Source organism: Myxocyprinus asiaticus, chromosome 33 (assembly GCF_019703515.2).
Source record: "Myxocyprinus asiaticus isolate MX2 ecotype Aquarium Trade chromosome 33, UBuf_Myxa_2, whole genome shotgun sequence".
Lineage (NCBI taxonomy): Eukaryota > Metazoa > Chordata > Actinopteri > Cypriniformes > Catostomidae > Myxocyprinus > Myxocyprinus asiaticus.
In genome coordinates this window covers 5,764,350-5,788,821 of record NC_059376.1, presented here as the reverse complement: position 1 = coordinate 5,788,821, position 24,472 = coordinate 5,764,350, and the positions used below count along the sequence as shown (strand labels likewise).

The following is a 24,472-nucleotide window of genomic DNA, read 5'->3' as shown; positions in this document are numbered from 1 at the left end:
TGTGTCCTTTTTGGAAGTTGACAGATCCTAGTAAGTGTAGTATTTCATTATCTGGAAAAGAGCAGCTTGAACATTCTGCCTAACGTCTTCCTTTGGGTTCCACGAAAGAAATTCATACGGGTCTGGAACAACATAAGGTTCAGTAAATTACCTCCCTCTTTTTCTTCCTAATTATGCCTTACATGATAGGATGGCTGCCTCAGTGTGGAGCTCCTTAGTTCTTTTGTTGTTTTTGTTTGTTTGTCCTGTGATTAGTAATCTTTTTCCAGTCAGTTTTAACAGAGACGTACTGCTGAACATACGACAGCATATACAAGACAATCTTTTCTCGGTTTTCGAATATTCAGACGTTTTGTTAGACATTTTAGTTGGAGGCACAGCTCTGCTGTTCAAAAGACGCAGGCGAGGGAGACGAGCCTGTGCGCTGGTCAAATTCCATCGGCACGGATATCGAACAGCGCTGCCGAGTATTCACTTAGCGAATCTCCGCTCTCTTCCTAACAAAACGGACGAACTACATCTCCTCACCCGCACAAACAAGGACTTTTCAACCTCTGCTACCTTGTGCTTCACAGAAACCTGGCTGAGTGAAGCCATTCTGGACAGCGCGTTACATCTGCCGGGCTTCCAGCTGTTCAGAGCGAATCGCACCGTGGAGTTAACAGGGAAAACGAGAGGCGGTGGAACATGCTTTTATATAAATGAAAGTTGGTGTACAGATGTAACAGCGTTAAAGAGGATGTGCTGTCCTAATTTGGAAGCGCTCTTTATTAACTGTAAGCCTTTCTACTCGCCGCGGGAGTTTTCCTCATTTATTCTGGTGAGTGTGTATATTGCACCAAACGTGTGTTTGAATGCGGCACTGCAACAGCTGGCTGATCAAATCACAGACACGGAACAACAATACCCGGTTATTATTATTCTTGGGGATTTTAACAAAGAAAATCTCACACGTGAACCGCCCAAATACAAACAGCACATCACATGCCCCACCAGAGACAGGAACATACTGGATCACTGTAACACAACAATAAAGGATGCATATCGATCTGTCCCTAGAGCAGCTTTGGGACTCTCTGATCACTGTCTGGTTAATCTTCTTCCAAACTACAGGCAGAAATTAAAATCAACCAAGCCAGTAGTAAGGACTGTAAAGAGATGGACCAATGAAGCAGAGCGGGAACTACAAGCCTGCTTCGATTGCATGGATTGGAGTGTTTTTGAGGCTGCAGCCATAGACTTGGACGAGCTCACAGATACTGTTATATCATATATCAGTTTCTGTGAGGATATCTGCATTCCTACTAGGACTTATTTAAAGTTCAACAATGACAAACCGTGGTTTACAGCAGAGCTCAGACAGCTTCGTCAGGTCAAAGAGGATGCTTACAGGGGTGGGGATAAAGTCTTGTACAATCAGGCCAGGAACACACTGAACAGGGAAATCAGAGTGGCTAAAACAAGATACTCTGAGAAGCTGAAAAACACATTTTCGGCTAACGACCCTGCATCAGTGTGGAGTGGCATGAAACAACTCATAAATTACAGGACTCCTACCCCCAACCCTGTAGGGAACCAACAACTGGCTGATGACCTGAATGTGTTCTAATGCAGATTTGAAAGGCCCAATTTCACACCCCACACCCACTCTGACCTTCACTTCACACAAACACCAACATCTCCTGCAACCCCCCTCCTCCCCCCTCCTGCTACACAACCTGCACTTAAGATCTGTGAAGATGATGTGAGCCACGTCTTTCGGAAACAAAAGACGAGGAAGTCTTCAGGCCCAGATGGCGTCTCACCAGCCTGTCTTCGATCCTGTGCTAACCAGCTGGCCCCCATCTTCACACAGATCTTCAATAGATCACTGGAGCAGTGTGAATTCCCATGCTGCTTCAAACGCTCAATCATTATTCCTGTCCCAAAGAAACCAAAAATCACAGGACTTTATGACTACAGACCTGTCGCCCTGACGTCTGTGGTCATGAAATCATTTGAGAGACTGGTGTTGGCCCACCTGAAGAACATCACTGGACCCTTTCTAGATCCCCTATGGATGATGCAGTCAACATAGGATTGCATCATATCCTGCAACATCTGGACAGACCAGGGACATATGCAAGGATCCTTTTTGTGGACTTCAGTTCGGCTTTCAACACCATCATCCTAGCTACACTCCAGAATAAATTACACCAACTCTCTGTTCCCGTGTCTATCTGTCAGTGGATTACCAGCTTTCTGACGGACAGGCAGCAGCTTGTGAGACAGGGGAAACTCACTTCTAGCACCTGTACAATCATCACTGGTGCCCCCCAGGGATGTGTGCTCTCCCCACTACTCTTCTCCCTCTACACCAAAGACTGCATTGCCAGGGACCCCTCTGTCAAGCTCCTGAAGTTTGCAGACGACACCACTGTCATCGGCCTCATCCGAGATGACGATGAGTCTGCATACAGAAGGGAGGTTGAACAGCTGGCTGTCTGGTGCAGTCAAAACAACCTTGATCTGAACACGCTCAAAACGGTGGAGATCATTGTGGACTTTAGGAGAAACACCCCAACACTGACCCCCCTCACCATTCTAAACAGCACTGTGGCAGCAGTGGAGTCGTTCAGGTTCCAGGGCACTACCATCTCACAGGACCTGAAGTGGGAGACCCACATTGACTCTATTGTGAAAAAGGCCCAGCAGAGGTTGTACTTCCTTCACCAGCTGAGGAAATTCAACCTGCCACAGGCGCTGCTGATACAGTTTTATTCAGCAGTCATTGAGTCTGTCCTCTGCACTTCAATAACTGTGTGGTTTGGTTCAGCTACGAAATCAGACATCAGAAGACTACAAAGGATAGTTCGGACTGCTGAGAGGATTATTGGTTGCCCCCTGCCCCCCCTTAAAGAACAATACACTTCCAGAGTGAGGAAAAAAGCTGGAAAATCACACTGGACCCCACTCACCCTGCCCACTACCTTTTTGAACTGTTGTCTTCTGGCCGACGCTTCAGAGCTCTGAGCACCAGAACCGTCAGGCACAGGAACAGTTTTTTCCCTCAGGCTATCCATCTCATGAACAGTTAAATTGCCCCATTGAGCAATAACTATGTGCAATACACAGTTTAGTTTTTCTTATATTTATCCAACACATCCAACCTCTTCTGCCATTTCATTCCTCTGAAGAAAAAAAAAAAAAAAAAAAAAACATTTGCACTGTACATAACAGATTTGTATTTGCACTGTACATAACAGATTGCATTAGATTTGCACTACCCATGTGTATGTGTGTGTGTATGTATGTATGTAGGTATGTGTGTGTCTATATGTATGTGTATAATTATTTTTTAATTTTTATTATTATCTATGTCTTGCTGCTGTTTTTTGTATTGTTTTTGTATTGTTGTACACTGGAAGCTCCTGTCACCAAGACAAATTCCTTGTATGTGTAAGCATACTTGGCAATAAAGCTGATTCTGATTCTGATTCTAAATTTTGTGCTTTGTCTGTAGGGCCATTTAGTTTGTTCTGCTTTCAGTAAATTAATTCTTTCAGTAATAAAACTGCTGTAGTTTGAGAGTTTGTGTTCATTCCACAGGTAGATCTGAGATGCCAGCACAAAACGTACAGTGCGTCATCCAAGTCAACCAAAAATACCAACTGCCCTGCTACCATGTTTCTAATCCTCAAAAGACACATGAATGAAAGGAAGTCCAGGTGAGACACAAGATTATACAGTACAAAAGCATTTAGTAGACCCAACAAAACAATTCAACACAACTTTAAACACCAAGTGATTTGGTCACGGGCCAATTGGACTTAAGTCATACAAACTGTTTTGAAGCTGTTTATTATGACAAAATACTGTACTTTACAAACCCTGCCACAGATCTGGAGACCCGCACATGGAAGAGGGCTACTTCCTCCATGTGAAATTGAGGAACGAACATAACCACAGACTGACCGGTGAAGAGGCCATGCGAAGGAGAGATGTGTCTAGTGAGACCATTGAAAAGCTCCAGCAGCTCTACAGAAGCGGTCACTCTCCCTCATCAGCTCTCAAGACCATCAAATACAACCTGCAGGAAGAAGAAGGAGATAATTACATTTATGCCATCGCAGACCGCTCCATCTGTCCAGACCTTCCGTTCTGCTACAGGTCGGTCACACAATGTGTTTGTATTTACTTGTTCACATTAACTGGGATGAAGCTGGTTGTACAATCAGCATATTGCAAAATACTCATCTTGAAAGATATTGTCTATAGCACTATGCAGATTGGATTAGTTTTCAAAATTAATTTTCAGTTACAGTTATTAACATATGATGTCTGTCATTTCATGTACTTAATCTCTGTGTTCAATGCTAATGTGGGAATGTCTTGTCTGAATGTGGGCATTATGGAAGGTCATATATTATACAACAGTTATTGGCCAAAATTAATAAATGTAAAACTGTATAATGTAAATATATTAAATTATAATAATAATAGTAATTTTTCAAAAATACATTGATAATAAAATGAACAGAATTGATCCAACTTATGGCTAATTTTGGCTGCTTATAAATAAACCTAGCCTGATGTCATGAAAATTACATGCTTGTGGCAACGTTTTTGCAAAATGAAATTACGTGTTTCATTACTCGTATCACTGCAGTTCCAAGGTGAAATGTCCACTGAGTGGTACTAAAAGCGAGTTAAATATTTCTCCCAAACAGTTTAATGCTCTGTTGAGTTTTAAATAAACAAAATCTACCTCACTACCCTAAACCTTAGTCCTAAACCTAACTGACAGTGTCATAACCAAATGTAAGATGAAAAACGCAATTGCTAAAGCAACCACGTCATTTTGTGGTGCTTCTATGACACTTTTAGCTCATGTGTCAACTTGTGTTCTTTTCAGTACCCTAGTCTTTTTGCATTGCAAGTACAAGTATATTGATCTATCAGTCAAGCTACTATGCAACCTAATCACACTAGAAAAAGCTTGAAAATGTAGTTTATGTAATTAAAATGTTAAAATGTATCGCCTTATTTAAAAATGTTTAGATGTCGTAAGATAGAATTGTGTGAGGAACGGTGAAAAGTAATTGTTTATTAACTGATAAATAAAATATTCGTAATCACAGACATTACTATCTCGGCAGCATGAATCCAGTTGTTATAGGGCAAATTATTTTTCAGAGTGTTATGATAGAATTTAAACATTGGTGATCAATAATGTTGTTGTGGGATAATTTCCAGGTACCTACAGTTTGTTATGGTTCATTTTGTTAATTCAATACTTTGTAGATCCACCTTTTGCTGCAATTACAGCTGTAAGTCTCTTGGGGTATGTCTCTATTAGCATAGCACATCTAGCCACTGGGATTTCTGCCCAATCTTCAGTGCAAAACTGCTCCACCTCCTTCGGTGGGTTGCATTGGTGTACAGCAATCTTCAAGTCATGCCACAGATTCTCAAATGGATTGAGGTCTGGGCTTTGAATAGGTCAGGGGTCAGCAACCTATGGCATACGGGGGGGTAATCACTGGCATGCCAGCAACGGCGAGAGAGGAGTAGACTATTTTATTCATATGAACTTCCGCACCTGCATTCCAATCTGCATCTTTATGTAATCCTTCCTCATGATCATGCAGCGTGTTTTCATGAGCTGAATGGGAGGCTAAACAAAAAGTTAAAATGTGACGAGACTGCAGTATACCCAACAGACTCCTGCAGTGCGTGCAAGCTATTCGTGCATCATGAGCCAGCAGCACTTCACTTCGGCTTTGCTTCGGTCAGGCTGTGCAGATGAAAACCTATATTCCGTGTTTCATTTGTTTCTTTTTGCTTCCAAACAACACATGATGTAATAAGGAAAACACCACTATTAATCCTTGAGATTTCCAGCCCAGCATACAGGTACACCCTCCTTTTTATTTATTTTTTTTGCCTATTTTTTATTTATGTATGCATATTAATTTCATTACAAAATTCCATTAAATTGAATTGTGTAATTTGTAACTAAATTAAATAAATAAAACGTAGAATATTTTATTTTTTTATTTTTTATTTTATTTGATTAAAGATTTCTCAATTCAGTCCGATGGAATTTTGTCATGAAATGTAAATGCACAAATCTTACAATTATTATTATTATTATTATTATTATTATTTAGTGCACATAGAAAATAAAGTAGGCCACAGCTGAGTTACTCAAACTTTACATTAGATAAAGTAAAAAGGTTAAACACTCAAAAATATTTTAGTCTATTTTTAAGATTTAGGAATTTCAATTTCATAACAAAATTCCCTCAAATTGAATTGTGAAATGTTTTTCCGATTAACATTTTTTTATTGATTCAACCATTAAATATATACATAGCAGAACACACATACAGAATCAATATACAACCCCCACCCGACCCCCAACAACACCCCAGTGGTCACACAACCATAGACACACAACAACAAAAAAATAATTAATTAATAAAAAAATAAAAATTAAATATAACAAATCACACACATAAAACCCCTACACCTCTCTCTCCACTGTCCCTCCCCGAGAGCCCTGCAAAAAAGACAGATATCTGCCCCACTTCTTCTCAAACATGTCCAGACTCCCCAGTCTTCTGAATACCCCCTCCTCAAGAGCTGCCACTCTGGCCATCTCTGAACACCACTCCTGAAAAGGGGGCGCTCCAGCCGACTTCCAACTCCTCAAAGTGATCTGTCTGGCGATCATAACACTAGATAGGACCCAGTTTTTCACGTGCTTATTCTCCAAACTAATGACTGCCCCATCTCCCAAGATACAGAGTCTGGGGCAAAATCAAATTTGAGAGGCCAAAATCTCACACATGTAACTCTGAATCCTCATCCAAAATTCCTGCATCTTAACACATCCCCAAAAGACATGGGTTGTGTCTCCATCTTCTAATTGACATCGCCAGCAGGTGGGTGTGTCTTTAAGACCAAGCCTATGCAATCTAGAGGGGGTCCAATAGACTCTATGTAAAATCTTAAATTGCATGAGGCGAACCCTTGCATCTCTGGATGCAGATTTGACATTTTTTAGAATCCCAGCCCACTGTCCCTCCTCCAATACCAAATTTAGATCTTTCTCCCATAATCTCTTAAGAGAAGTTGAAGTTACGTGTCCCAGACTCTGAATTAGTAGGGAGTAATACACCGATGCCTCGTGACCTTTTCCAAAAGCAGTAATCACCTCTCCCAGAGTATTTGCCTCTTTAGGAGGGTGTAAACCACTCCCAAAAACAGTACAGAGCAGGTGGTGCAGCTGTGAATACTTAAAGAACTGAGATCTAGGAATCCCAAAAATTTAACCAAATTTTGAAAGGATCTCAACACTCCATTCTCATACAGGTCACTGAGTGTAGTAACCCCCCTCCCAATCCACTCTGACCAGCAAAAAAGGGGACTTGTTGATGCATAGTTTGGGGTTCAGCCATATGCTCGAGGCAACATTTAAAAAAATGTCTGAATTAAACAGTCTGGACACTTTAGTCCATACCGAGTTCAAGTTCGAGATAACAGGATGTACTTTAGCTTCTCCGATTAATTTGATAGAAAGGCTCTGCAGTGGCGAAATAGGGTCAAGAACTTCCTGTTCTATACAGAACCAGGGAGGGGCTCTCTCAGGTGGAAGCGATCAATGAGCCAAATGTCTGAGACCTTATGCATAATAATAAAATAAAATCTTGGGTAGGCCTAGCCCACCTTTGTCAGTTGGCCTGTGTAATTTATTGAAATGTAATTTGGGACGCTTACTATTCCAAATGAAAGACTTTGCTATGCTATCAAATTGCTTGAAATAAGAGAGGGAGACATCTACAGGGAGAGACTGCAGTAAGTAATTGAATTTTGGAATACAATTCATTTTAATAACATTAACCTTCCCAATCATAGATAAATGTAATGAAGCCCACCTGCCCACATCACTCAAAAACCGTTTTATTAAGGGGTCAAAATTAACTCTAACTAAATCACACAAATTTGCTGGAAATAAAATACCCAAATACTTAATGCCCTGTTTTGGCCACTGGAAAGCACCCGGCTGGAAAGCCGTTTCTGGGCAGTACGCTGTCAGAACCAAAGCTCCGGATTTAGACCAATTGACTCTGTATCCTGAAAACTTAGAAAAGGAATTAATAATTCTGTGGAGGCAAGGCATAGATCTGCTGGGGTCAGAGACAAATAATAGAATATCATCTGCATAAAGCAAGAGTTTATGCGCCATACCTCCCGCCACCACCCCTGGAAAATCATCCTCCTTTCTTATCGCGGTTGCTAATGGTTCCAGGGCAAGACAGAACAATAATGGGGAAAGAGGGCAACCCTGCCGGGTGCCCCTATCCAAAGTAAAATAATCTGAAATTAGTCCATTTGTTTGTACCGCCGCTACTGGGTGTCTATAAAGTAACTTAATCTATCCAATAAATGTACTCCCGAACCCGTATATTTCCAAAACCTTAAAAAGATAATCCCATTCTACCATGTCAAACGCCTTTTCGGCATCAAGTGAGATGGCAGCGACCGGAGATTGTTCATTCGCTACTGAACACATGATATTGATGAGACGCCTAATGTTATCAGAAGAGCTACGGCCCCGAATAAACCCCACCTGATCTATATGTATAAGTGATGTCATAACTTAATCGATTAGCCAAAATTTTTACATCTAACTGGATCAGGGAAATTGGATGGTAACTTTTACACTCGTTTGGATCTTTGTCCTTTTTAAGAATCAGACTAATCCAGGCTTGTGTCATGGTTGGCGGAAGCTTTCCATTCTTAAATGATTCTGTATAAACTTCTAACAAAAGTGGAGCCAGTTCTGTAGCATAAGATCTAAAAAATTCAGCAGCAAAACCATCTGGCCCCGGAGCTTTGCCTGTAGGTAAGGCCTTAATTACCTCGTCAAGTTCCTCCAAGGTTATCTCAGAATCAAGACCATTTCTTTGCTCAGTCGTCAGTTTAGGAAGTTTTAATGGTTCCACAAAGTTTCTAATATCTTCATCAGTAGACGAAGATGTAGAACTATAAAGATCAATAAAGAATTCTTTAAAAGCATTATTAATATCAGTGGCCGAGGTAAATATTTCACCACCAGCAGATTTCACTGAGGGAATGGTAGAAAAAGACTCTCTCTGCTTTATATATCTAGCCAAAAGCTTCCCTGCTTTGTCCCCTGACTCAAAGTATGACTGTCTTGCCCTGAATAACCAAAACTCCACTTTCCGCGACAAAATAGCATTATATCTGTATTTAAATCTAGTCAATTCTCTGAAGCCATCAGACGACATTCTGCGCTTCAGCTCTGCCTTTGCACTTTTTATATTCTCTTCCAACTCCACAAGTTCTCGTGCTTTGGATTTTTTGGTGAATGAGGCATACTGTATGATCCGACCCCTAAGAACTGCCTTAAGTGCCTCCCAAGCCACGCCCACAGAGGATACTGAGGACCAGTTGGTCTCCATATAAACATTAATTTTGGTCTTTAACATTTGTTGGAAATCAGGATTTTGCAACAGGGATACATTAAAGCGCCAACTATATGATTTCTTTTTCTCCGTATGTGGCAACATCTCCAAACTCACCAGGGCATGATCTGAGACTAAGATGTTTCCAATTGAGCAATCCGCAACAGATGAAATAAAATAAAAATAAATCTATTCTAGAATAAATCTTATGGACTGATGAAAAAAATTTATAGTCCCTACCAGAAGGGTTCAAAAGTTGCCAAATATCCACAAGACCAAGATTTTTACACATCCTGTGAAGTGTCACCTTTGCTCTAGGGGGCTTACACACTTTTGCTTCACTATGATCAAGGAGTCCATCAAAAGATTAAAGTCTCCTCCCACTATTATATCATGAGGGCTGCCAGTGGCTTGCAACATCCCTTCAAGATCTATAAAAACTCCCTGATCATCAGTGTTAGGCGCATAAATATTAGCCAAAATCAACCTTTGCCCCTGAATTTCAGCTAAAACAATAATGACTCTTCCTAATTTATCTTTAATCTGTTTGAGAAATTTGAATTGTAGATGTTTATTAATCAATATAATGACTCCCTTGCTCTTACTTGAGCCAACACTAAAGAAAACATGTCCACTCCATATCTTCCCAAATTTTTCAGCTTCCTGCGGGGAAAGATGTGTTTCTTGAAGAAACACTATATCATATTTCTTACGTTTAAGAAAAGAAATAACCTTCCTTCTTTTTATGGGGTGCCCCAACCCATTCACATTCCATGTGGAGAGAGACAGGTTATTCATATTAACATTTGACATAATGATATAATAAAAATAAATTAATTGTGTGTCAAAAACAAGATTACACAGACCACATTCCCCATTAATGCAACAATCAAACCCTGACCTTCCCCCCCAACAAAACAAACAGAAAAAAGAAAAACGTGCGCATTAACCCCGCGCACGACAGCGTCAACCAGCGTCAATCTCTCTAAACTCAAAGAGTCCATGTACGCCTACGAGAGCCCCCGCGACAACTTTGCCATCGGATTGCTCATGTCCGGTGCTTCTATACAAATTTTGTAAGGCAAAATTACATAACAGAAAATATGTAATCCTCATACAAACTCAAACTCATTCACAGAACCGTCTCGAAGGTGTGTTCCTCCACAAAATAAACTCCAGCTGATATAAAGCCGTTCAGTTTCCTCGGACAGACAAGCAATTGTTCAGTGAGCCGGCTGTTATGAGTTCAGTGGATGACATAATCATTCCAATGTCCTGTAAAAATACTCAACAAAACAGACTCCAGCCAGCAGGAGGAATAAGCACGAAGAACATACAGATTTATCCACAGCTGTTCCAAAGGAGTGATATTCAACAGAACAAGCTCCAGCCGCTAGGCGGAGCCAGCACGAAAAACAAAACCGGCATCCTGGTTCCTCGGATGATCAAGAGCCAAACTAACTAGGAGGCCGCAAAAAAAAAATAAAAAAAAATAAAAAAAAATACACCATAACTTACTCAGCCCGTCAACTTTGTAAAAGACGTCCTTTATGTGAGCATGTAGATATTTTGCAGTCATCCATAGTGTCCATTCTCGATCTGGCCGGAAACTTCAGTGTAAAAAAGATCTTCCGTCAATGCAAAAGTTTCTTGGAATCATGCCACAAAACAAACTCCAGCTGCTAGGCGGAGCCATTGCAAAAAGAAACAAAAATGGCACCCAGCTTCCTCAGATAATAGAGTCTCTGAACCGCGAGTCAGTCCACTAATATAAGAAACATCAAATGGCTTACTCACTCCAATGTATTTATGAATGAGAGTGCCTGTTTTGGACATGTAAATACTTTGCGACAATTCTTCATTTCTATTCTCATTTTGGCCGGGAACATCATTGCAAAAGTGATCTTCTGCTGGTGTAAGAGTTTCTTACATTCCTTGAACCAATCGTGTTTCTCTCTTGTGGAATTCGCAAAGTCCGGGAACAAGAAAATATTATGGTTCTTCCAAGAAAGCTTCCTTTTACTCCTCGCCTGGCGCAACACGAGATTTTTATCGGATGATCTCAGAAATCTGGCCAGAATCGATCAGGGCCTGTCTCCCTCAGCAGATCTCCGAGCAGGGACTCTGCGAGCTCGCTCGATTTCGAGTTTATGGCCTGTTATGTTGAGCAGACTCGGGATGAGCTCGTTCAGGAATTTCACCATATCTCTGCCCTCTTCATGCTCAGGAATTCCAACAATTTGTATGTTATTCCGTCGGCTCATATTTTCAAAATATTCCAGTTTTTCCAAAATTAATTCCAAATCTGTTTTGAACGCGGGCGGATTAGCGGATAATTCCCTTTCCGATGACTCAAGATAATCGATTCGTTTTTCAGCTTCTGTCACTATTGTAAACAACTCAGAGAATTTTGTTTCCATCACCATAATCGATCGATGTATTACAGCGAGATCTTCCAAGTCAGCAACAACCTTCGTCAACATCACCGACATGTTGGACAGTTGACGCTGAATTTCATCTGCCGACGTGCCGTCCAAATCGAGTCCCCGCAGTCCCGCCAGAGGCCTCAGCTTGAACACGTAAGTGTCTTTTAATGTCTCCAGAGTCTGAGGATTTTGACTTCATTGCCATGTTTACCTCAAAGAGCAAGTATGTAATTGGGTGTAACGAATCTAACCAGATTATAACATGAAAATAATAAAAAAATTAGCAAAGTTCGCAAAGCCCTTGTCTCACACGTCTGCTTCTCGCATGGCGTCCCCAGAAACTCCAACAGGTACACCCTCCTTAAACCATAGTCACACTCAAAATTATATTAAATGATTAAAAGAGAAAACATAAACCCACATTGTGGGGTTCAAAAATCTGAGTCTATTCAAAATATTAATTAAACCTGGAAATAAAGTTTTTGGATTTTGCTGGTGCGATTCACCGAAAAAGGCTAAATAGTTGATAGCTTGTGATGTGCAAATGGTTTGCACGAGTCTCGTCACACTTTAATAGTGTTTAGTCTCCCATTCAGCTGATGAAAACGCTGCGTGATCATGCGGAAGGATTACATCAAGATGTAGATTGGAATGCAGGTGCGAAAAACTTCATAAATAAAATAGTCTGCTCCTCTCTCACTGTTGCTTGTGTGCAAGTGATTACACAGCTCTGCATGATTTTGAAATGACATAAGAAATATTTAAGATTCCACACAATTTCATGATCCGTAATCAAATAAGCACATTTGTACTGTTAAAGGTGTTAACTCATTTTGTACAAAAGCACAGGTTTTCTTTCATTATAGCACTTTCACAAGATGCTCTGTGAAAATTCACATGCAGGATCATGATTATATCATAATCATTGGGTTTTGCACAAATTTTTCACTCAAACTATTATGCTGATAATATCATTTGTAATGGAAAATAAACGATTAAATTAGAAAAATGCAAAATAGAAACATTTTCACAAGTGGGCTCAAACTTCAGAAAATCACATTTTCTTTCAGCATAGCCATTGACCAGGAAAATAAAAAAGTGGTACTCCATGTCAAAAAGGTTGCCAATCCCTGGACTACGCCATTCCAAGACATTTAAATGTTTCCCTTTAAACCACTCCAGTGTAGCTTAAGCAGTATGTTTAGGGTCATTGTTCTGCTGGAAGGTGAACCTCTGTCCCAGTCTCAAATCACTGGCAGACTGAAACAGGTTTTCCTCACGAATTGCCCTGTATTTAGTGCCATCCATCTTTTCTTCAATCCTGATCAGTTTTCCAGTCCCTGCCGATGAAAACACACCACAGCATGATGCTGCCACCATCATGCTCCACTGTGGGAATGGTGTTCTCAGGGTGATGGGAAGTGTTGGGTTTGTGTCACACAGCATTTCCCATGATGGCCAAAAAGTTAAATTTTAGCCTCATCTGACCAGAGAACCTTCTTTCATGTGTTTGGGGAGTCTGCCACATGCTGTTTGGTGAACTCCAAATGTGTTTTCATATTTTTTTTCCTAAAGCAATGGCTTTTTTCTGGCAAATCTTCCATAAAGCCCCACTCTGTGGAGTGTATGGCTCAAAATGGTCCTATAGACAGATAGTCCCATCTCTGCTGTGGATCTTTACAGCTCCTTCAGTGTTCTTTTGTGTCTTTGTTGAATCTCTGATTAATGCCCTCCTTGACTGGTCTGTGGGTTTTGGTGGGTGGCCTTCTTTTGTCAGGTTTGTAGAGGTGCCATTTTCTTTCCATTTTATCATAATGGATTTAATGGTGCTCCGTGGGATGTTCAAAGTTTGGTATATCTTTTTTTATAACCCAACCCTGATCTATACTTCTCCACAACTTTGTCTCTGACCTGTTTGGAGAGCTCCTTGGTCTTCATGTTGCTTGCTTAGTGGTGCTGCAGACTCAGGGGCCTTTCAGAACAGGTGTATTTATACTGACATCATGTGACAGATCATGTGACACTTTGATTGCACACAGGTGGACCTTAATCAACTAATTATGTGACTTCTGAAGTTAATTGTTTGGACCAGATCTTATTTCGGAATTTCATAGCAATACATATGCACTCACAACTTAATTTTTTTTAAGCAAGGTATTTTTTTCATTCTACTTCAACAATTTGGACTATTTTGTTAGGTCCATTACATAAAATCAAAATCCATTTTAATTCCAGGTTGTAATGCAACAAAACAGGAAAAACACCAAGGGGGTGAATACTTTTGCATGGCACTATATTTTCTCACCATGTGTTTATTTTATTTCTTCACAGATTGTACAACAAGCTTTTTCAGAAGTCAGATGCTGCCCCTGCAGGTGAGGAGATGCTGAGTGTTAAGAGCAGCACAGCATGAGTGTGCAGATTATTGTGGCCAAGAACACACTATTGAATGATAGTTCACCCAAACATGAAAATTCTTATTCACACACCCCATGTTGTTCCAAACCGGTATAACTTTATGTCTTCCATTTAACACAAAAGAAGAATTAGAAAAATATATCTTGCCCAGGTTTTCCCCATATGATGAAAGTGAAGGGTGACTGGAGCTATCAAGCTCCAAATATCTGAAAAAAATAAATCAAAATAGCATCAGAATCAGAATCAGCTTTATTGCCAAGTACACTTACACATACAAGGAATTTGCCTTGGTGACAGGAGCTTCCAGTGTACAACTATACAAAAACAATACAAAAACAGCAGCAAGACATAGATAATAATAAAAAATAAAACTAATTATACACATACGTACAGACACACACATACATACATACACACATATACATGGGTAGTGCAAATCTAATACAATCTGTTATGTATAGTGCAAATACAAATCTGTTATGTACAGCGCAAAAGTTTTTTTTTTTTTTTCAGAGGAATGAAATGGCAGAAGAGGTTGGATGTGTTGGATAAATATAAGAAAGACTAAACTGTGTATTGCACATAGTTATTGCTCAATGGGGCAATTTAACTGTTCATGAGATGGATACCAGCCAGACAGCCAGCTGTTTAACCTCCCTTCTGTATGCAGACTCGTCATCTCGGATGAGGCCGATGACAGTGGTGTCGTCTGCAAACTTCAGGAGCTTGACAGAGTGGTCCTTGGCGATGCAGTCATTGGTGTAGAGGGAGAAGAGTAGTGGGGAGAGCACACATCCCTGGGGGGCACCAGTGCTGATTGTACAGGTGATAGAAGTGAGTTTCCCCTGTCTCATAAGCTGCTGCCTGTCCGTCAGAAAGCTGGTAATCCACTGACAGATAGACATGGGAACAGAGAGTTGGTGTAATTTATTCTGGAGTATAGCTGGGATGATGGTGTTGAAAGCCGAACTGAAGTCCACAAAAAGGATCCTTGCATATGTCCCTGGTCTGTCCAGATGTTGCAGGATATGATGCAATCTTGTGTTGACTGCATCATCCACAGACCTGTTTGCTCTAAGCAACTTGAAGGGGATCTAGAAAGGGTCCAGTGATGTTCTTCAGGTGGGCCAACACCAGTCTCTCAAATGATTTCATGACCACAGATGTCAGGGCGACAGGTCTGTAGTCATTAAGTCCTGTGATTTTTGGTTTCTTTGGGACAGGAATAATGATTGAGCGTTTGAAGCAGCATGGGAATTCACACTGCTCCAGTGACCTGTTGAATATCTGTGTGAAGAAGGGGGCCAGCTGGTTAGCACAGGATCAAAGACACGCTGGTGAGACGCCATCTGGGCCTGAAGACTTCCTTGTCTTTTGTTTCCAAAAGACGTGGCTCACATCATCTTCATAGATCTTAAGTGCAGGTTGAGTAGCAGGAGGGGGGAGGAGGGGGGTTGCAGGAGATGTTGGTGTTTGTGTGAAGTGAAGGTCAGAGTGGGTGTTTGGGTTGTGAGATTGGGCCTTTCAAATCTGCAGTAGAACACATTCAGGTCATCAGCCAGTCGTTGGTTCCCTACAGGGTTGGGGGTAGGAGTCCTGTAATTTGTGAGTTGTTTCATGCCACTCCACACTGATGCAGGGTCGTTAGCTGAAAACTTGTTTTTCAGCTTCTCAGAGTACCTTCTTTTAGCCACTCTGATTTCCCTGTTCAGTGTGTTCCTGGCCTGATTGTACAAGACTTTATCCCCACCCCTGTAAGCATCCTCTTTGGCCTGACGAAGCTGCCTGAGCTCTGCTGTAAACCACGGTTTGTCATTGTTGTACTTTAAATAAGTCCTAGTAGGAATGCACATATCCTCACAGAAACTGATATATGATGTAACAGTATCTGTGAGCTCGTCCAGGTCTGTGGCTGCAGCCTCAAAAACACTCCAATCAGTGCAGTCGAAGCAGGCTTGTAGTGCCCGCTCTGCTTCACTTGGTCCATCTCTTTGTAGTCCTTACTACTGGCTTGGTTGATCTTAATTTCTGCCTGTAGGTTGGAAGAAGATGAACCAGACAGTGATCAGAGAGTCCCAAAGCTGCTCTAGGGACAGAGCGATATGCATCCTTTATTGTTGTGTAACAGTGATCCAGTATGTTCCAGTAGCCTAGTTTCCATCCATTTTTCGCTCTATTTTGTTATCAACAAAGTGAAAATGCATAAAAATCATTTGCGAAATTTGCCGTCTTCTGCCTGTTTCCATTCAAATGGCCTTTTATCTATAAAAATGGTGTGTGTGATGATGTCATGCCTAAAAAAACACTTTGTCGCATAAGTTTTGGTTTATTGCAAAAGAAATCTGCCCTTGAGCCGTTTCCATACAGAAATGTGTGTTTATCGCTAATTCACCTCACAGATGTCCCTAATTTTTTTCCTCTGAAGTTTTGGTAAAATGGGGAGAGTATTGAGACAACTCATTGAAATTAGCCAGCTTACTGTCATTTTAAGTTCACAAATAAAAGCAATCAGAATACAAGGAATTGCAATCAAAAGGGAACAGTTACCCTTCTGATGGGACTGTAATATCGGTCCTGATGTTGCGCCTGTCGCAGGTTGCCACCGGTTCCGACCCAAAAGTCAAATCATCATGGCCCTGTTCAAGCTGGCAACCTGCACCAAGTAGTGGGGGAAACTTTCGGTCTTAGTTTAAGGACCATCCATCGATGTGTATATGCTGTGTGCACAGCTGTTAAAGAAAAACTGATGCAGTGTAATATCATGTTTTACATATGATACATTCCTGATATTCAATAGGCTATTTTGAACAATCATCTAATCTAAAGAATTGCCATCACAACTGCATAATGTCCTGCATATTTCTCCAGCAACTTTTAATGACCAACTGAAATTGATTGTCATCTAAAATTAATTTTAGGGTCATAATGAAATTTACATTTTCTGAAGAAGCTCAGCAAATGCGATCCGAGGTAAAGAGGGTTATATTTAAAATATTTAAACATTTAAAAATTTTCAAAAGCTCGTTTTCTGAAAATTAACTCATTGGACAAATAGTTCTGATAGTTTATAGTCTTGAAAAAAGTGTAGAACATTCTGAGAATGTCATTCAGCTGAGATTTGTCATCTACAGAACAGGGTATGGCTAATTTAAGTTTGTGTAAAGAAAAGTCATATGTAGGTCTAAAAATATATATTTTTTTATTTGGTAATTTTTTGTATTTTTTATTTAATGCTTTTTTTGTTTGGTAATTTATTTAATTAAATACAGGGATTTTTGCCGGCATTTGTTCAAAAGTAAGCTAAACAATAATTTAATAGAATTGGGCTATATGTTAGTGTTCCAAAAAAGCACACTGATGCTTTTCTCCTAGTATTGTGTATTTATTTTTTAATTTAAAACATCTTTGTGCACAGAAATGATATGTTTTTTGTATTGTGGGCTAATTCCGTGACTGCCATCTATTATTTTTAATGGTGTGGGAAAGCAACTTTAATAAATAAACGGATGTCTACCGTGATTAAATTAATCACAAACAGTGGCCATTCATTTTTTCTCCGTGCACTTGTCGATGTGCATGATACGAGATATTTGTGTTGACACTCCTGGAAGTGTCGTGTTTGCTGATTGAATCTATTTGCCGTTAAGATCAATACATAATCACGTACAATAAATTTGCTTTCAAGGATGTATACCTTGTCGTCATGGCTAACACAGGCTAACGATTGGGGCAAATTCTGTCATGTGGCACTAAATTTTTGCGTTAATGCCAATTTTCTTGACAAAAAGTGTTTCCAAACCAGTTTTGCATGACATTTGAAGTATCGACATAGAGTTTATGTGCTAGAGTTAAATGGAAAAATATTATGTCGACACTTAATTTGCGTTTCCATCAGCTAAAATGTTTTTTGCAAAAAATCCTTGGATGGAAACGTAGTTACTGTAGTCCATACAGTTTGTACACTATGACCCTGTTTTCACCTGGTATTAAGATGTGTTTTTGGTGATCCGATCACATGTGGTCAGCGCTAAATACAGGTCTAAATGGAGTCTAAAACGTTTTGTGATCGTATCACAAAAACCACATACTTACAGTATGTAGTCAGAAACGCATGACTGCATTACATTTGATGTGTAAACGCTAGGGCTGCACCTAACGATTAATTTTTTTATTGATTAATCTAACGATTCTTTTTCCGATTAGTCGATTAATCTAATGACTCATTTGCAGATTATTCTAAAGATTTTTTTATAATTATTACTTGATTAATATAACAATTAACCCAAAATAAATATAAAAAACCTGTCTCATTAATATTTCAATATTTTATTAAATCATCTTCTCTTAAACACAAACAAATGTACAAGAAACAAAGTGCGCACTGCAGGGCATTATTCTGCAACAAAAAAATCTCTCCAAAATAAAAGAACTTGTTCAATTCAAGTAAAAGGAAAGTGCAATCTACATTTAGCAATCCAACAACAAAATAAATGAAACAAATGTAAAATTCAAGTCACTTTCAAGAGGAAAGAGGATTTTGGTTTTCCAAAAAGAGGACACCTTTTTTATTTTTATTTTTTCGCCTGGAGGGGGATAATAGGTTTCAAAACAGCAACTATGAATGCAAACTTTAATACAGTGAAAGAGACACTCTATTAGCATAACAGAAATATATGGAAAGTTTTATTTATTTATAACATTCTTTTGAATGTCCATGTACTAAAGTAAAATATTTGATGTCATGAGTGTACCTTCATTAACTATTACTATTATTTTGAATGGCCATGGAAAATTAAGCAATGTGATAATTTTACCTGGTCGCAAAAAGTAGTCTGTTAATTTACCTGATGAACTTTCACCTTTTGCTGACCCTTTATGTTTCGCAGAGCTAATGTGTGCTTCTAAATCACTTGCACCTTTATTAGCAACTGACACATAAGTGCCAGCTTTTCATGTCATACATTCTGCTTTCCACGGATCTCGACCTGGTCGAAAGCATGGGAATTTTTTTGCAAATCTTCTGTAAATTTGCACTTTTGTTTGGGCATTGTTTCCACTCATCGGTCATTTGCTGCTACTGTCAAGCAACTGTTCTATGCCGAACACAACAGCGCGTTCGTGGAGAGATTGAGAGGCAGGAATTTGGCCAGTAGTTGCTGCAAGCCTCTTATAATTGGTGTGTGAGAAGGCGGGACTTAAAAAGAGGGGTTAAAGCAATGCAAATATGCGCGCACACACAATGAAGTATTAGACCAGATGCACATCATAATGCAACTAAAGCCAAATCCCGGACATTTTCGCAAATTTAGAAATCCCTGCCGGACACTTTTTTAAGGTCCGAAAAAGTGGACATGTCCGGGAAAATGAGGACGTATGGTCACCCTACATTTGCAGCAGTGCAGAAATTACTTTTAACATGGGGGCGATGAGGAAACATTTAGGAAATAAATTTTAAGTGACTACTACTAACAGAAACATGTGTTGTAATACTAATATGTCATGCTTGGGTGGGGACAAAAAGTAAACAGGACTTACGGTGCTGCCTTGCTGCTGTCTTGACAAAGTGCTCAGGGATGCTTTCGCTTCAAGTGTTCATTCATGGCAGTTGTACTGCTGTGATAAGCCATTTCCAATTTGCATAGCTTACACAGCACCGCATTGTTGGGTCTCTGGCTAAAATACTCCCATGCTTTAGATGACCGTGGGCAAGTTTTTTTTAGCTGCAGCTTGTTCTTCGGGGGAATCCATGCTTAAACCGTGCGCTGCCATTTTAATTACTCCATTGCGACGCGCCGACGCATGTTATGCAAATCGACGTATTTCTGTAATCGATGACGTTGATTATGTCGATGAATCGTCCCAGCCCTAGTAAACACTAATCTGTTCTGAATGCATCTTAGCAGAAGCGAAGCGCCACCCCTTACCTGTCAGTCAACCGCTGCGCTAAAACAAGAGTTTAAACTAGGGATGTCCCGATACTGGTATTGGGTCCAATACCGTGCTCATGTAGTGGTACTCATAATCGTAAAAATGCTCTGATACCAAAAACCCAGGGGACGGGCCAGAAGGGTGGGGTGGCAAAACTTAAAAATTAGCATTGCCACCGCAAATGCCACCCCAACTGGGACCCCGCTCGCGTCCTGGAGATGGCGCGCAACGGCTTAACCTGTCTGTGTCGCACATGGTCCATAACAACGTTCCGGCCAACCACCCAACCCCCCACTCTGATGTTTGGCTGGACACAGCATTCCTAATTTGGCTCATACAGGGAAAACCCTGTCATGAGCATCGCACACTCTGTTTGTAGCAGATGACAGTAAACAGAGGCATGTTGTAGCGTGAGGCATATTCATAGTACATACTGAGAGTTGAAGTCAGAAGTTTACATGCACTTAGGTTGAAGTCATTAAAACTCATTTTTTAACCACTCCACAGATTTCATATTAGCAAACTATAGTTTTGGCAAGTCATTTAGGGCATCTATTTTGTGCATGACACAAGTAATTTTTCCAACAATTGTTTACAGACAGATTGTTTCACTTTTAAGTGACTATATCACAATTCTAGTGGGTCAGAACTTTACATACACTAAGTTAACTGTGCCTTTAAGCAGCTTGGAAAATTACAGAAAATGATGTCAAGCCTTTAGACAATTAGCCAATTAGCTTCTTATAATTTGAGTCAGTTGGAGGTGTACCTGTGGATGTATTTTAAGGCCTACCTTCAAACTCAGTTCCTCTTTGCTTGACATCAAGAGAAAATCAAAAGAAATCAGCCAAGAAAAAAATTGTGGACCTCTACAAGTCTGGATCATCCTTGGGAGCAATTTCCAAATGCCTGAAGGTACCACGTTCATCTGTACAAACAATAGTGTGCAAGTATAAACACCATGGAACCATGCAGCCATCATAAAGCTCAGGAAGGAGACGCATTCTGTCTCCTAGAGATGAGCGTAGTTTGGTGCAAATCAATCCCAGAACAACAGCAAAGGACCTTGTGAAGATGCTGGAGGAAATAGGTAGGCAAGTATTTATATCCACAGTAAAATGAGTCTTATATCAACATAACCTGAAAGGCTGCTCAGCAAGGAAGAAGCCACTGCTCCAAAACCACCATAAAAAAGCCAGACTACAGTTTGCAAGTGCACATGAGGACAAAGATCTTACTTCTTGGAGAAATGTCCTCTGGTCTGATGAAACAAAAATTTTACTGTTTGGCCATAATGACCATCGTTATGTTTGGAGGAAAAAGGGTGAGGCTTGCAAGCCGAAGAACACCATCCCAGCCATGAAGCATGGGGGTGGCAGCATCGCGTTGTGGGGGTGCTTTGCTTCAGGAGGACTGGTGCACTTCACAAAATAGATGGCATCATGAGGAAGGAAATTATGTGGAAATATTGAAGCAACATCTCAAGACATCAGCCAGGAAGTTAAAGCTTGGTCACAAATTGGTCTTCCAAATGGACATAGACCCCAAGCATACCCCCAAAGTTGTGGCAAAATGGCTTAAGGACAACAAAGTCAAGGTATTGGAGTGGCCATCACGAAGCCCTGACCTCAATCCGATAGAAAATTTGTGGGCAAAACTGAAAAAGCGTGTACGAGCAATGAGGCCTGCAGGCCTGGACAAACACCAGTTCTGTCTGGAGGAATGGGACAAAAATTCCAGCAACTTAATGTGAGAAGCTTGTGGAAGGCTACCCAGAATGTTTGACTCAACTTTTAAACAATTTAAAGTCAATGCTACCAAATACTAACAAAGTGTGTGTAAACTTCTTACCCAATGGGAATGTGATGAAAGAAATAAAAGCTGAAATAAATCATTCTCTCTACTATTATCCTGACATTTCACATTCTTAAAATAGTGATCCTAACTGACCTAAGACGGAATTTTTCTACGATTAAATGTCAGGACTTAGGGGCCTGGGTAGCTCAGCGAGTATTGACGCTGACTACCACCCCTGAAGTCGCGAGTTCGAATCCAGGGCGTGCTGAGTGACTCCAGCCAGGTCTCCTAAGTAACCAACTTGTCCCCGTTGCTAAGGAGGGTAGAGTCACATGGGGTGACCTCCTCGTGGTCGCTATAATGTGTGGTTCTCGCTCTCGTTGGGGCGCGTGGTGAGTTGTGCATGGATGCGACGGAGAATAGCATGAAGCCTCCACACACGCGGTAATGCGCTCGACAAGCCACATGATAAAATGCGCGGATTGACGGTCTCAGACGCGGAGGCAACTGTGATTCGTCCTCCGCCACCCGGATTGAGGTCACTATGCCACCACGAGGACTTAGAGCACATTGGGAATTGGGCATTCCAAATTGGGGAGAAAAGGACTTTGAAGGACAAAAAATTTCTGGACTTGTGAAAAACTGAGTTTAAATATATTTGGCTAAGATGTATGTAAACTTCTGACTTCAACTGTATTTAGCCTTTTGCGGTTTAATAATCACTTTGAGTCACATAGCTACCAGCTTTTCCAGAGTGGGAATCTGCTGTTAAAACATCAGAGCTCCTTGGTCAAAACAACACAGAAACACTTCAAAATAAAAGCTCTGTCAAAATTAAAGGTACATTTATAGGAAGAAGTATGACAAAAATATATCACTAATGTAAAGTTATGTAATATTCACTGTAATACTACAACTAATAATAATACTAAATCAGTAGTAATTGTATTATACTTAAGCAGTTTCTAACATCTGTGATGCTCTGTTATGCAGCACTTTATTTGACAAAATCTAACTCCAGTGTTGTATTTTGGATTGTGCTGTAGTGATGGGTCGTTCATGAATGATTCATTTATTTTGAACGAATCTGTTATGTGAATCAGAAGAACGAGTAGTCTCAGAGAGTGATTCGTTCATTTTGTGTTGGCCGCGGATGTGCATTGCGCAACCTCTGTTCGTTTGTTATGTGAAAACCGCATAGGCGCTGTACAGGAAACAGTAATGATTAGTTCACCTTTCAACTCTTTTGGTCCGAGTCGTTCGTTCTTTTGTCACGGGACAGCCGTATATGCTATGCGTTGTTCACACAGGAAACAGAAATTATTAGTTCACCTCTCGAGTCATCTGGTCCGAGTCGTTCGTTCTTTTGTCACATGACAGCCGTATACGCTATGCACATACGACTGTCACGTGACAAAAGAACGAACGACTCAGACAAGAATATTCCAGAGGTGAACTAATCATTTCTGTTTCTCATAATTTTCCTTGGCTGCATTATACATTTTTCCTTATTGGGACTATAATCAAAGTTTGCGTAAGTAGACGTGTTGGGGAGGATTTGGCTATTGAAAATGTAAAATTTTAATTTAATTCTGCTCAAATGAAAGAAATGTCTTGAAAAAAGGTTTGTTAATTTTGCTGAAGGAGACTCAAAGATTCAAGTCAGTAAAATGATCCAATCTTCTCATCACTATTGTGCTGTGAGTTTCTTTATATAAGCACTTAATTTGATCAAGTGAAAGCCAAGAAAGCTTCCCTTTGCTCCTCGCCTGGCGCAACACAAGATCTTTATCGGATGATCTCAGAAATTTGGCCAGGAAGATCTTCAAGCTTTTCAAGGAGATGTGCCAAATCAACATTGGTCTCGGGCGGATTAGCAGTTAATTCCCTCTCCGAAGACTCCAGACAATCGATTCGTCTCTCAACATCAGTCACTCTTGTAACTAACTCAGAGAATTTTATTTCCATCGCCGTAATCGATCGACGTATTACAGCGAGATCCTCCAAGTCAGCAAGAACCTTCGTCAGCATCACCGACATGTTGGACAACTGACGCTGGATCTCCTCTCCCGCCGCGCCATCCAAATCGAGTCCCCGGTCTGTAGGCCTATCGGGGCTTTCATCCTGAACACGTAAGTGTCTTTTAATGTCTCCAGAGCCCGAGGATTTTGACTTCTTTGCCATGTTTTGCCTCAAAGAGCAAATGTGTAACTGGGTGTATCAAATTTAACCAGATTATAACATGAAAATAATAAAACATTTAGCAAAGTGTGCAGAGCTCATCGCTCACACGTCTGCTTCTTGCATGGCGTCATGTGACCCTCCGGTTAAGAGCAGTTTAAAAGAAAAGAGGATATATACAGAAGCATGAGAACTTCACGGATCTTCTTAAGTGTGTCTGATCTCAACATGCAGGGACGCTTACAG

General features: G+C 40.4%; 1 protein-coding gene across 2 annotated transcripts in view; it reads left to right on the top strand.

The window, feature by feature from the left end:
- si:dkey-75a21.2 (uncharacterized protein LOC794385 homolog) overlaps positions 1–24,472 on the top strand; it is a 50,626-nt gene that overhangs the window by 7,106 nt on the left and 19,048 nt on the right. For both annotated transcript variants that reach the window (XM_051670171.1, XM_051670170.1), the window contains 3 exons: positions 3,589–3,707; positions 3,880–4,149; positions 14,234–14,277. In XM_051670171.1, coding sequence (XP_051526131.1) covers positions 3,589–3,707; positions 3,880–4,149; positions 14,234–14,277 — 433 coding nt within the window. The remainder of the gene's footprint in view (positions 1–3,588; positions 3,708–3,879; positions 4,150–14,233; positions 14,278–24,472) is intronic.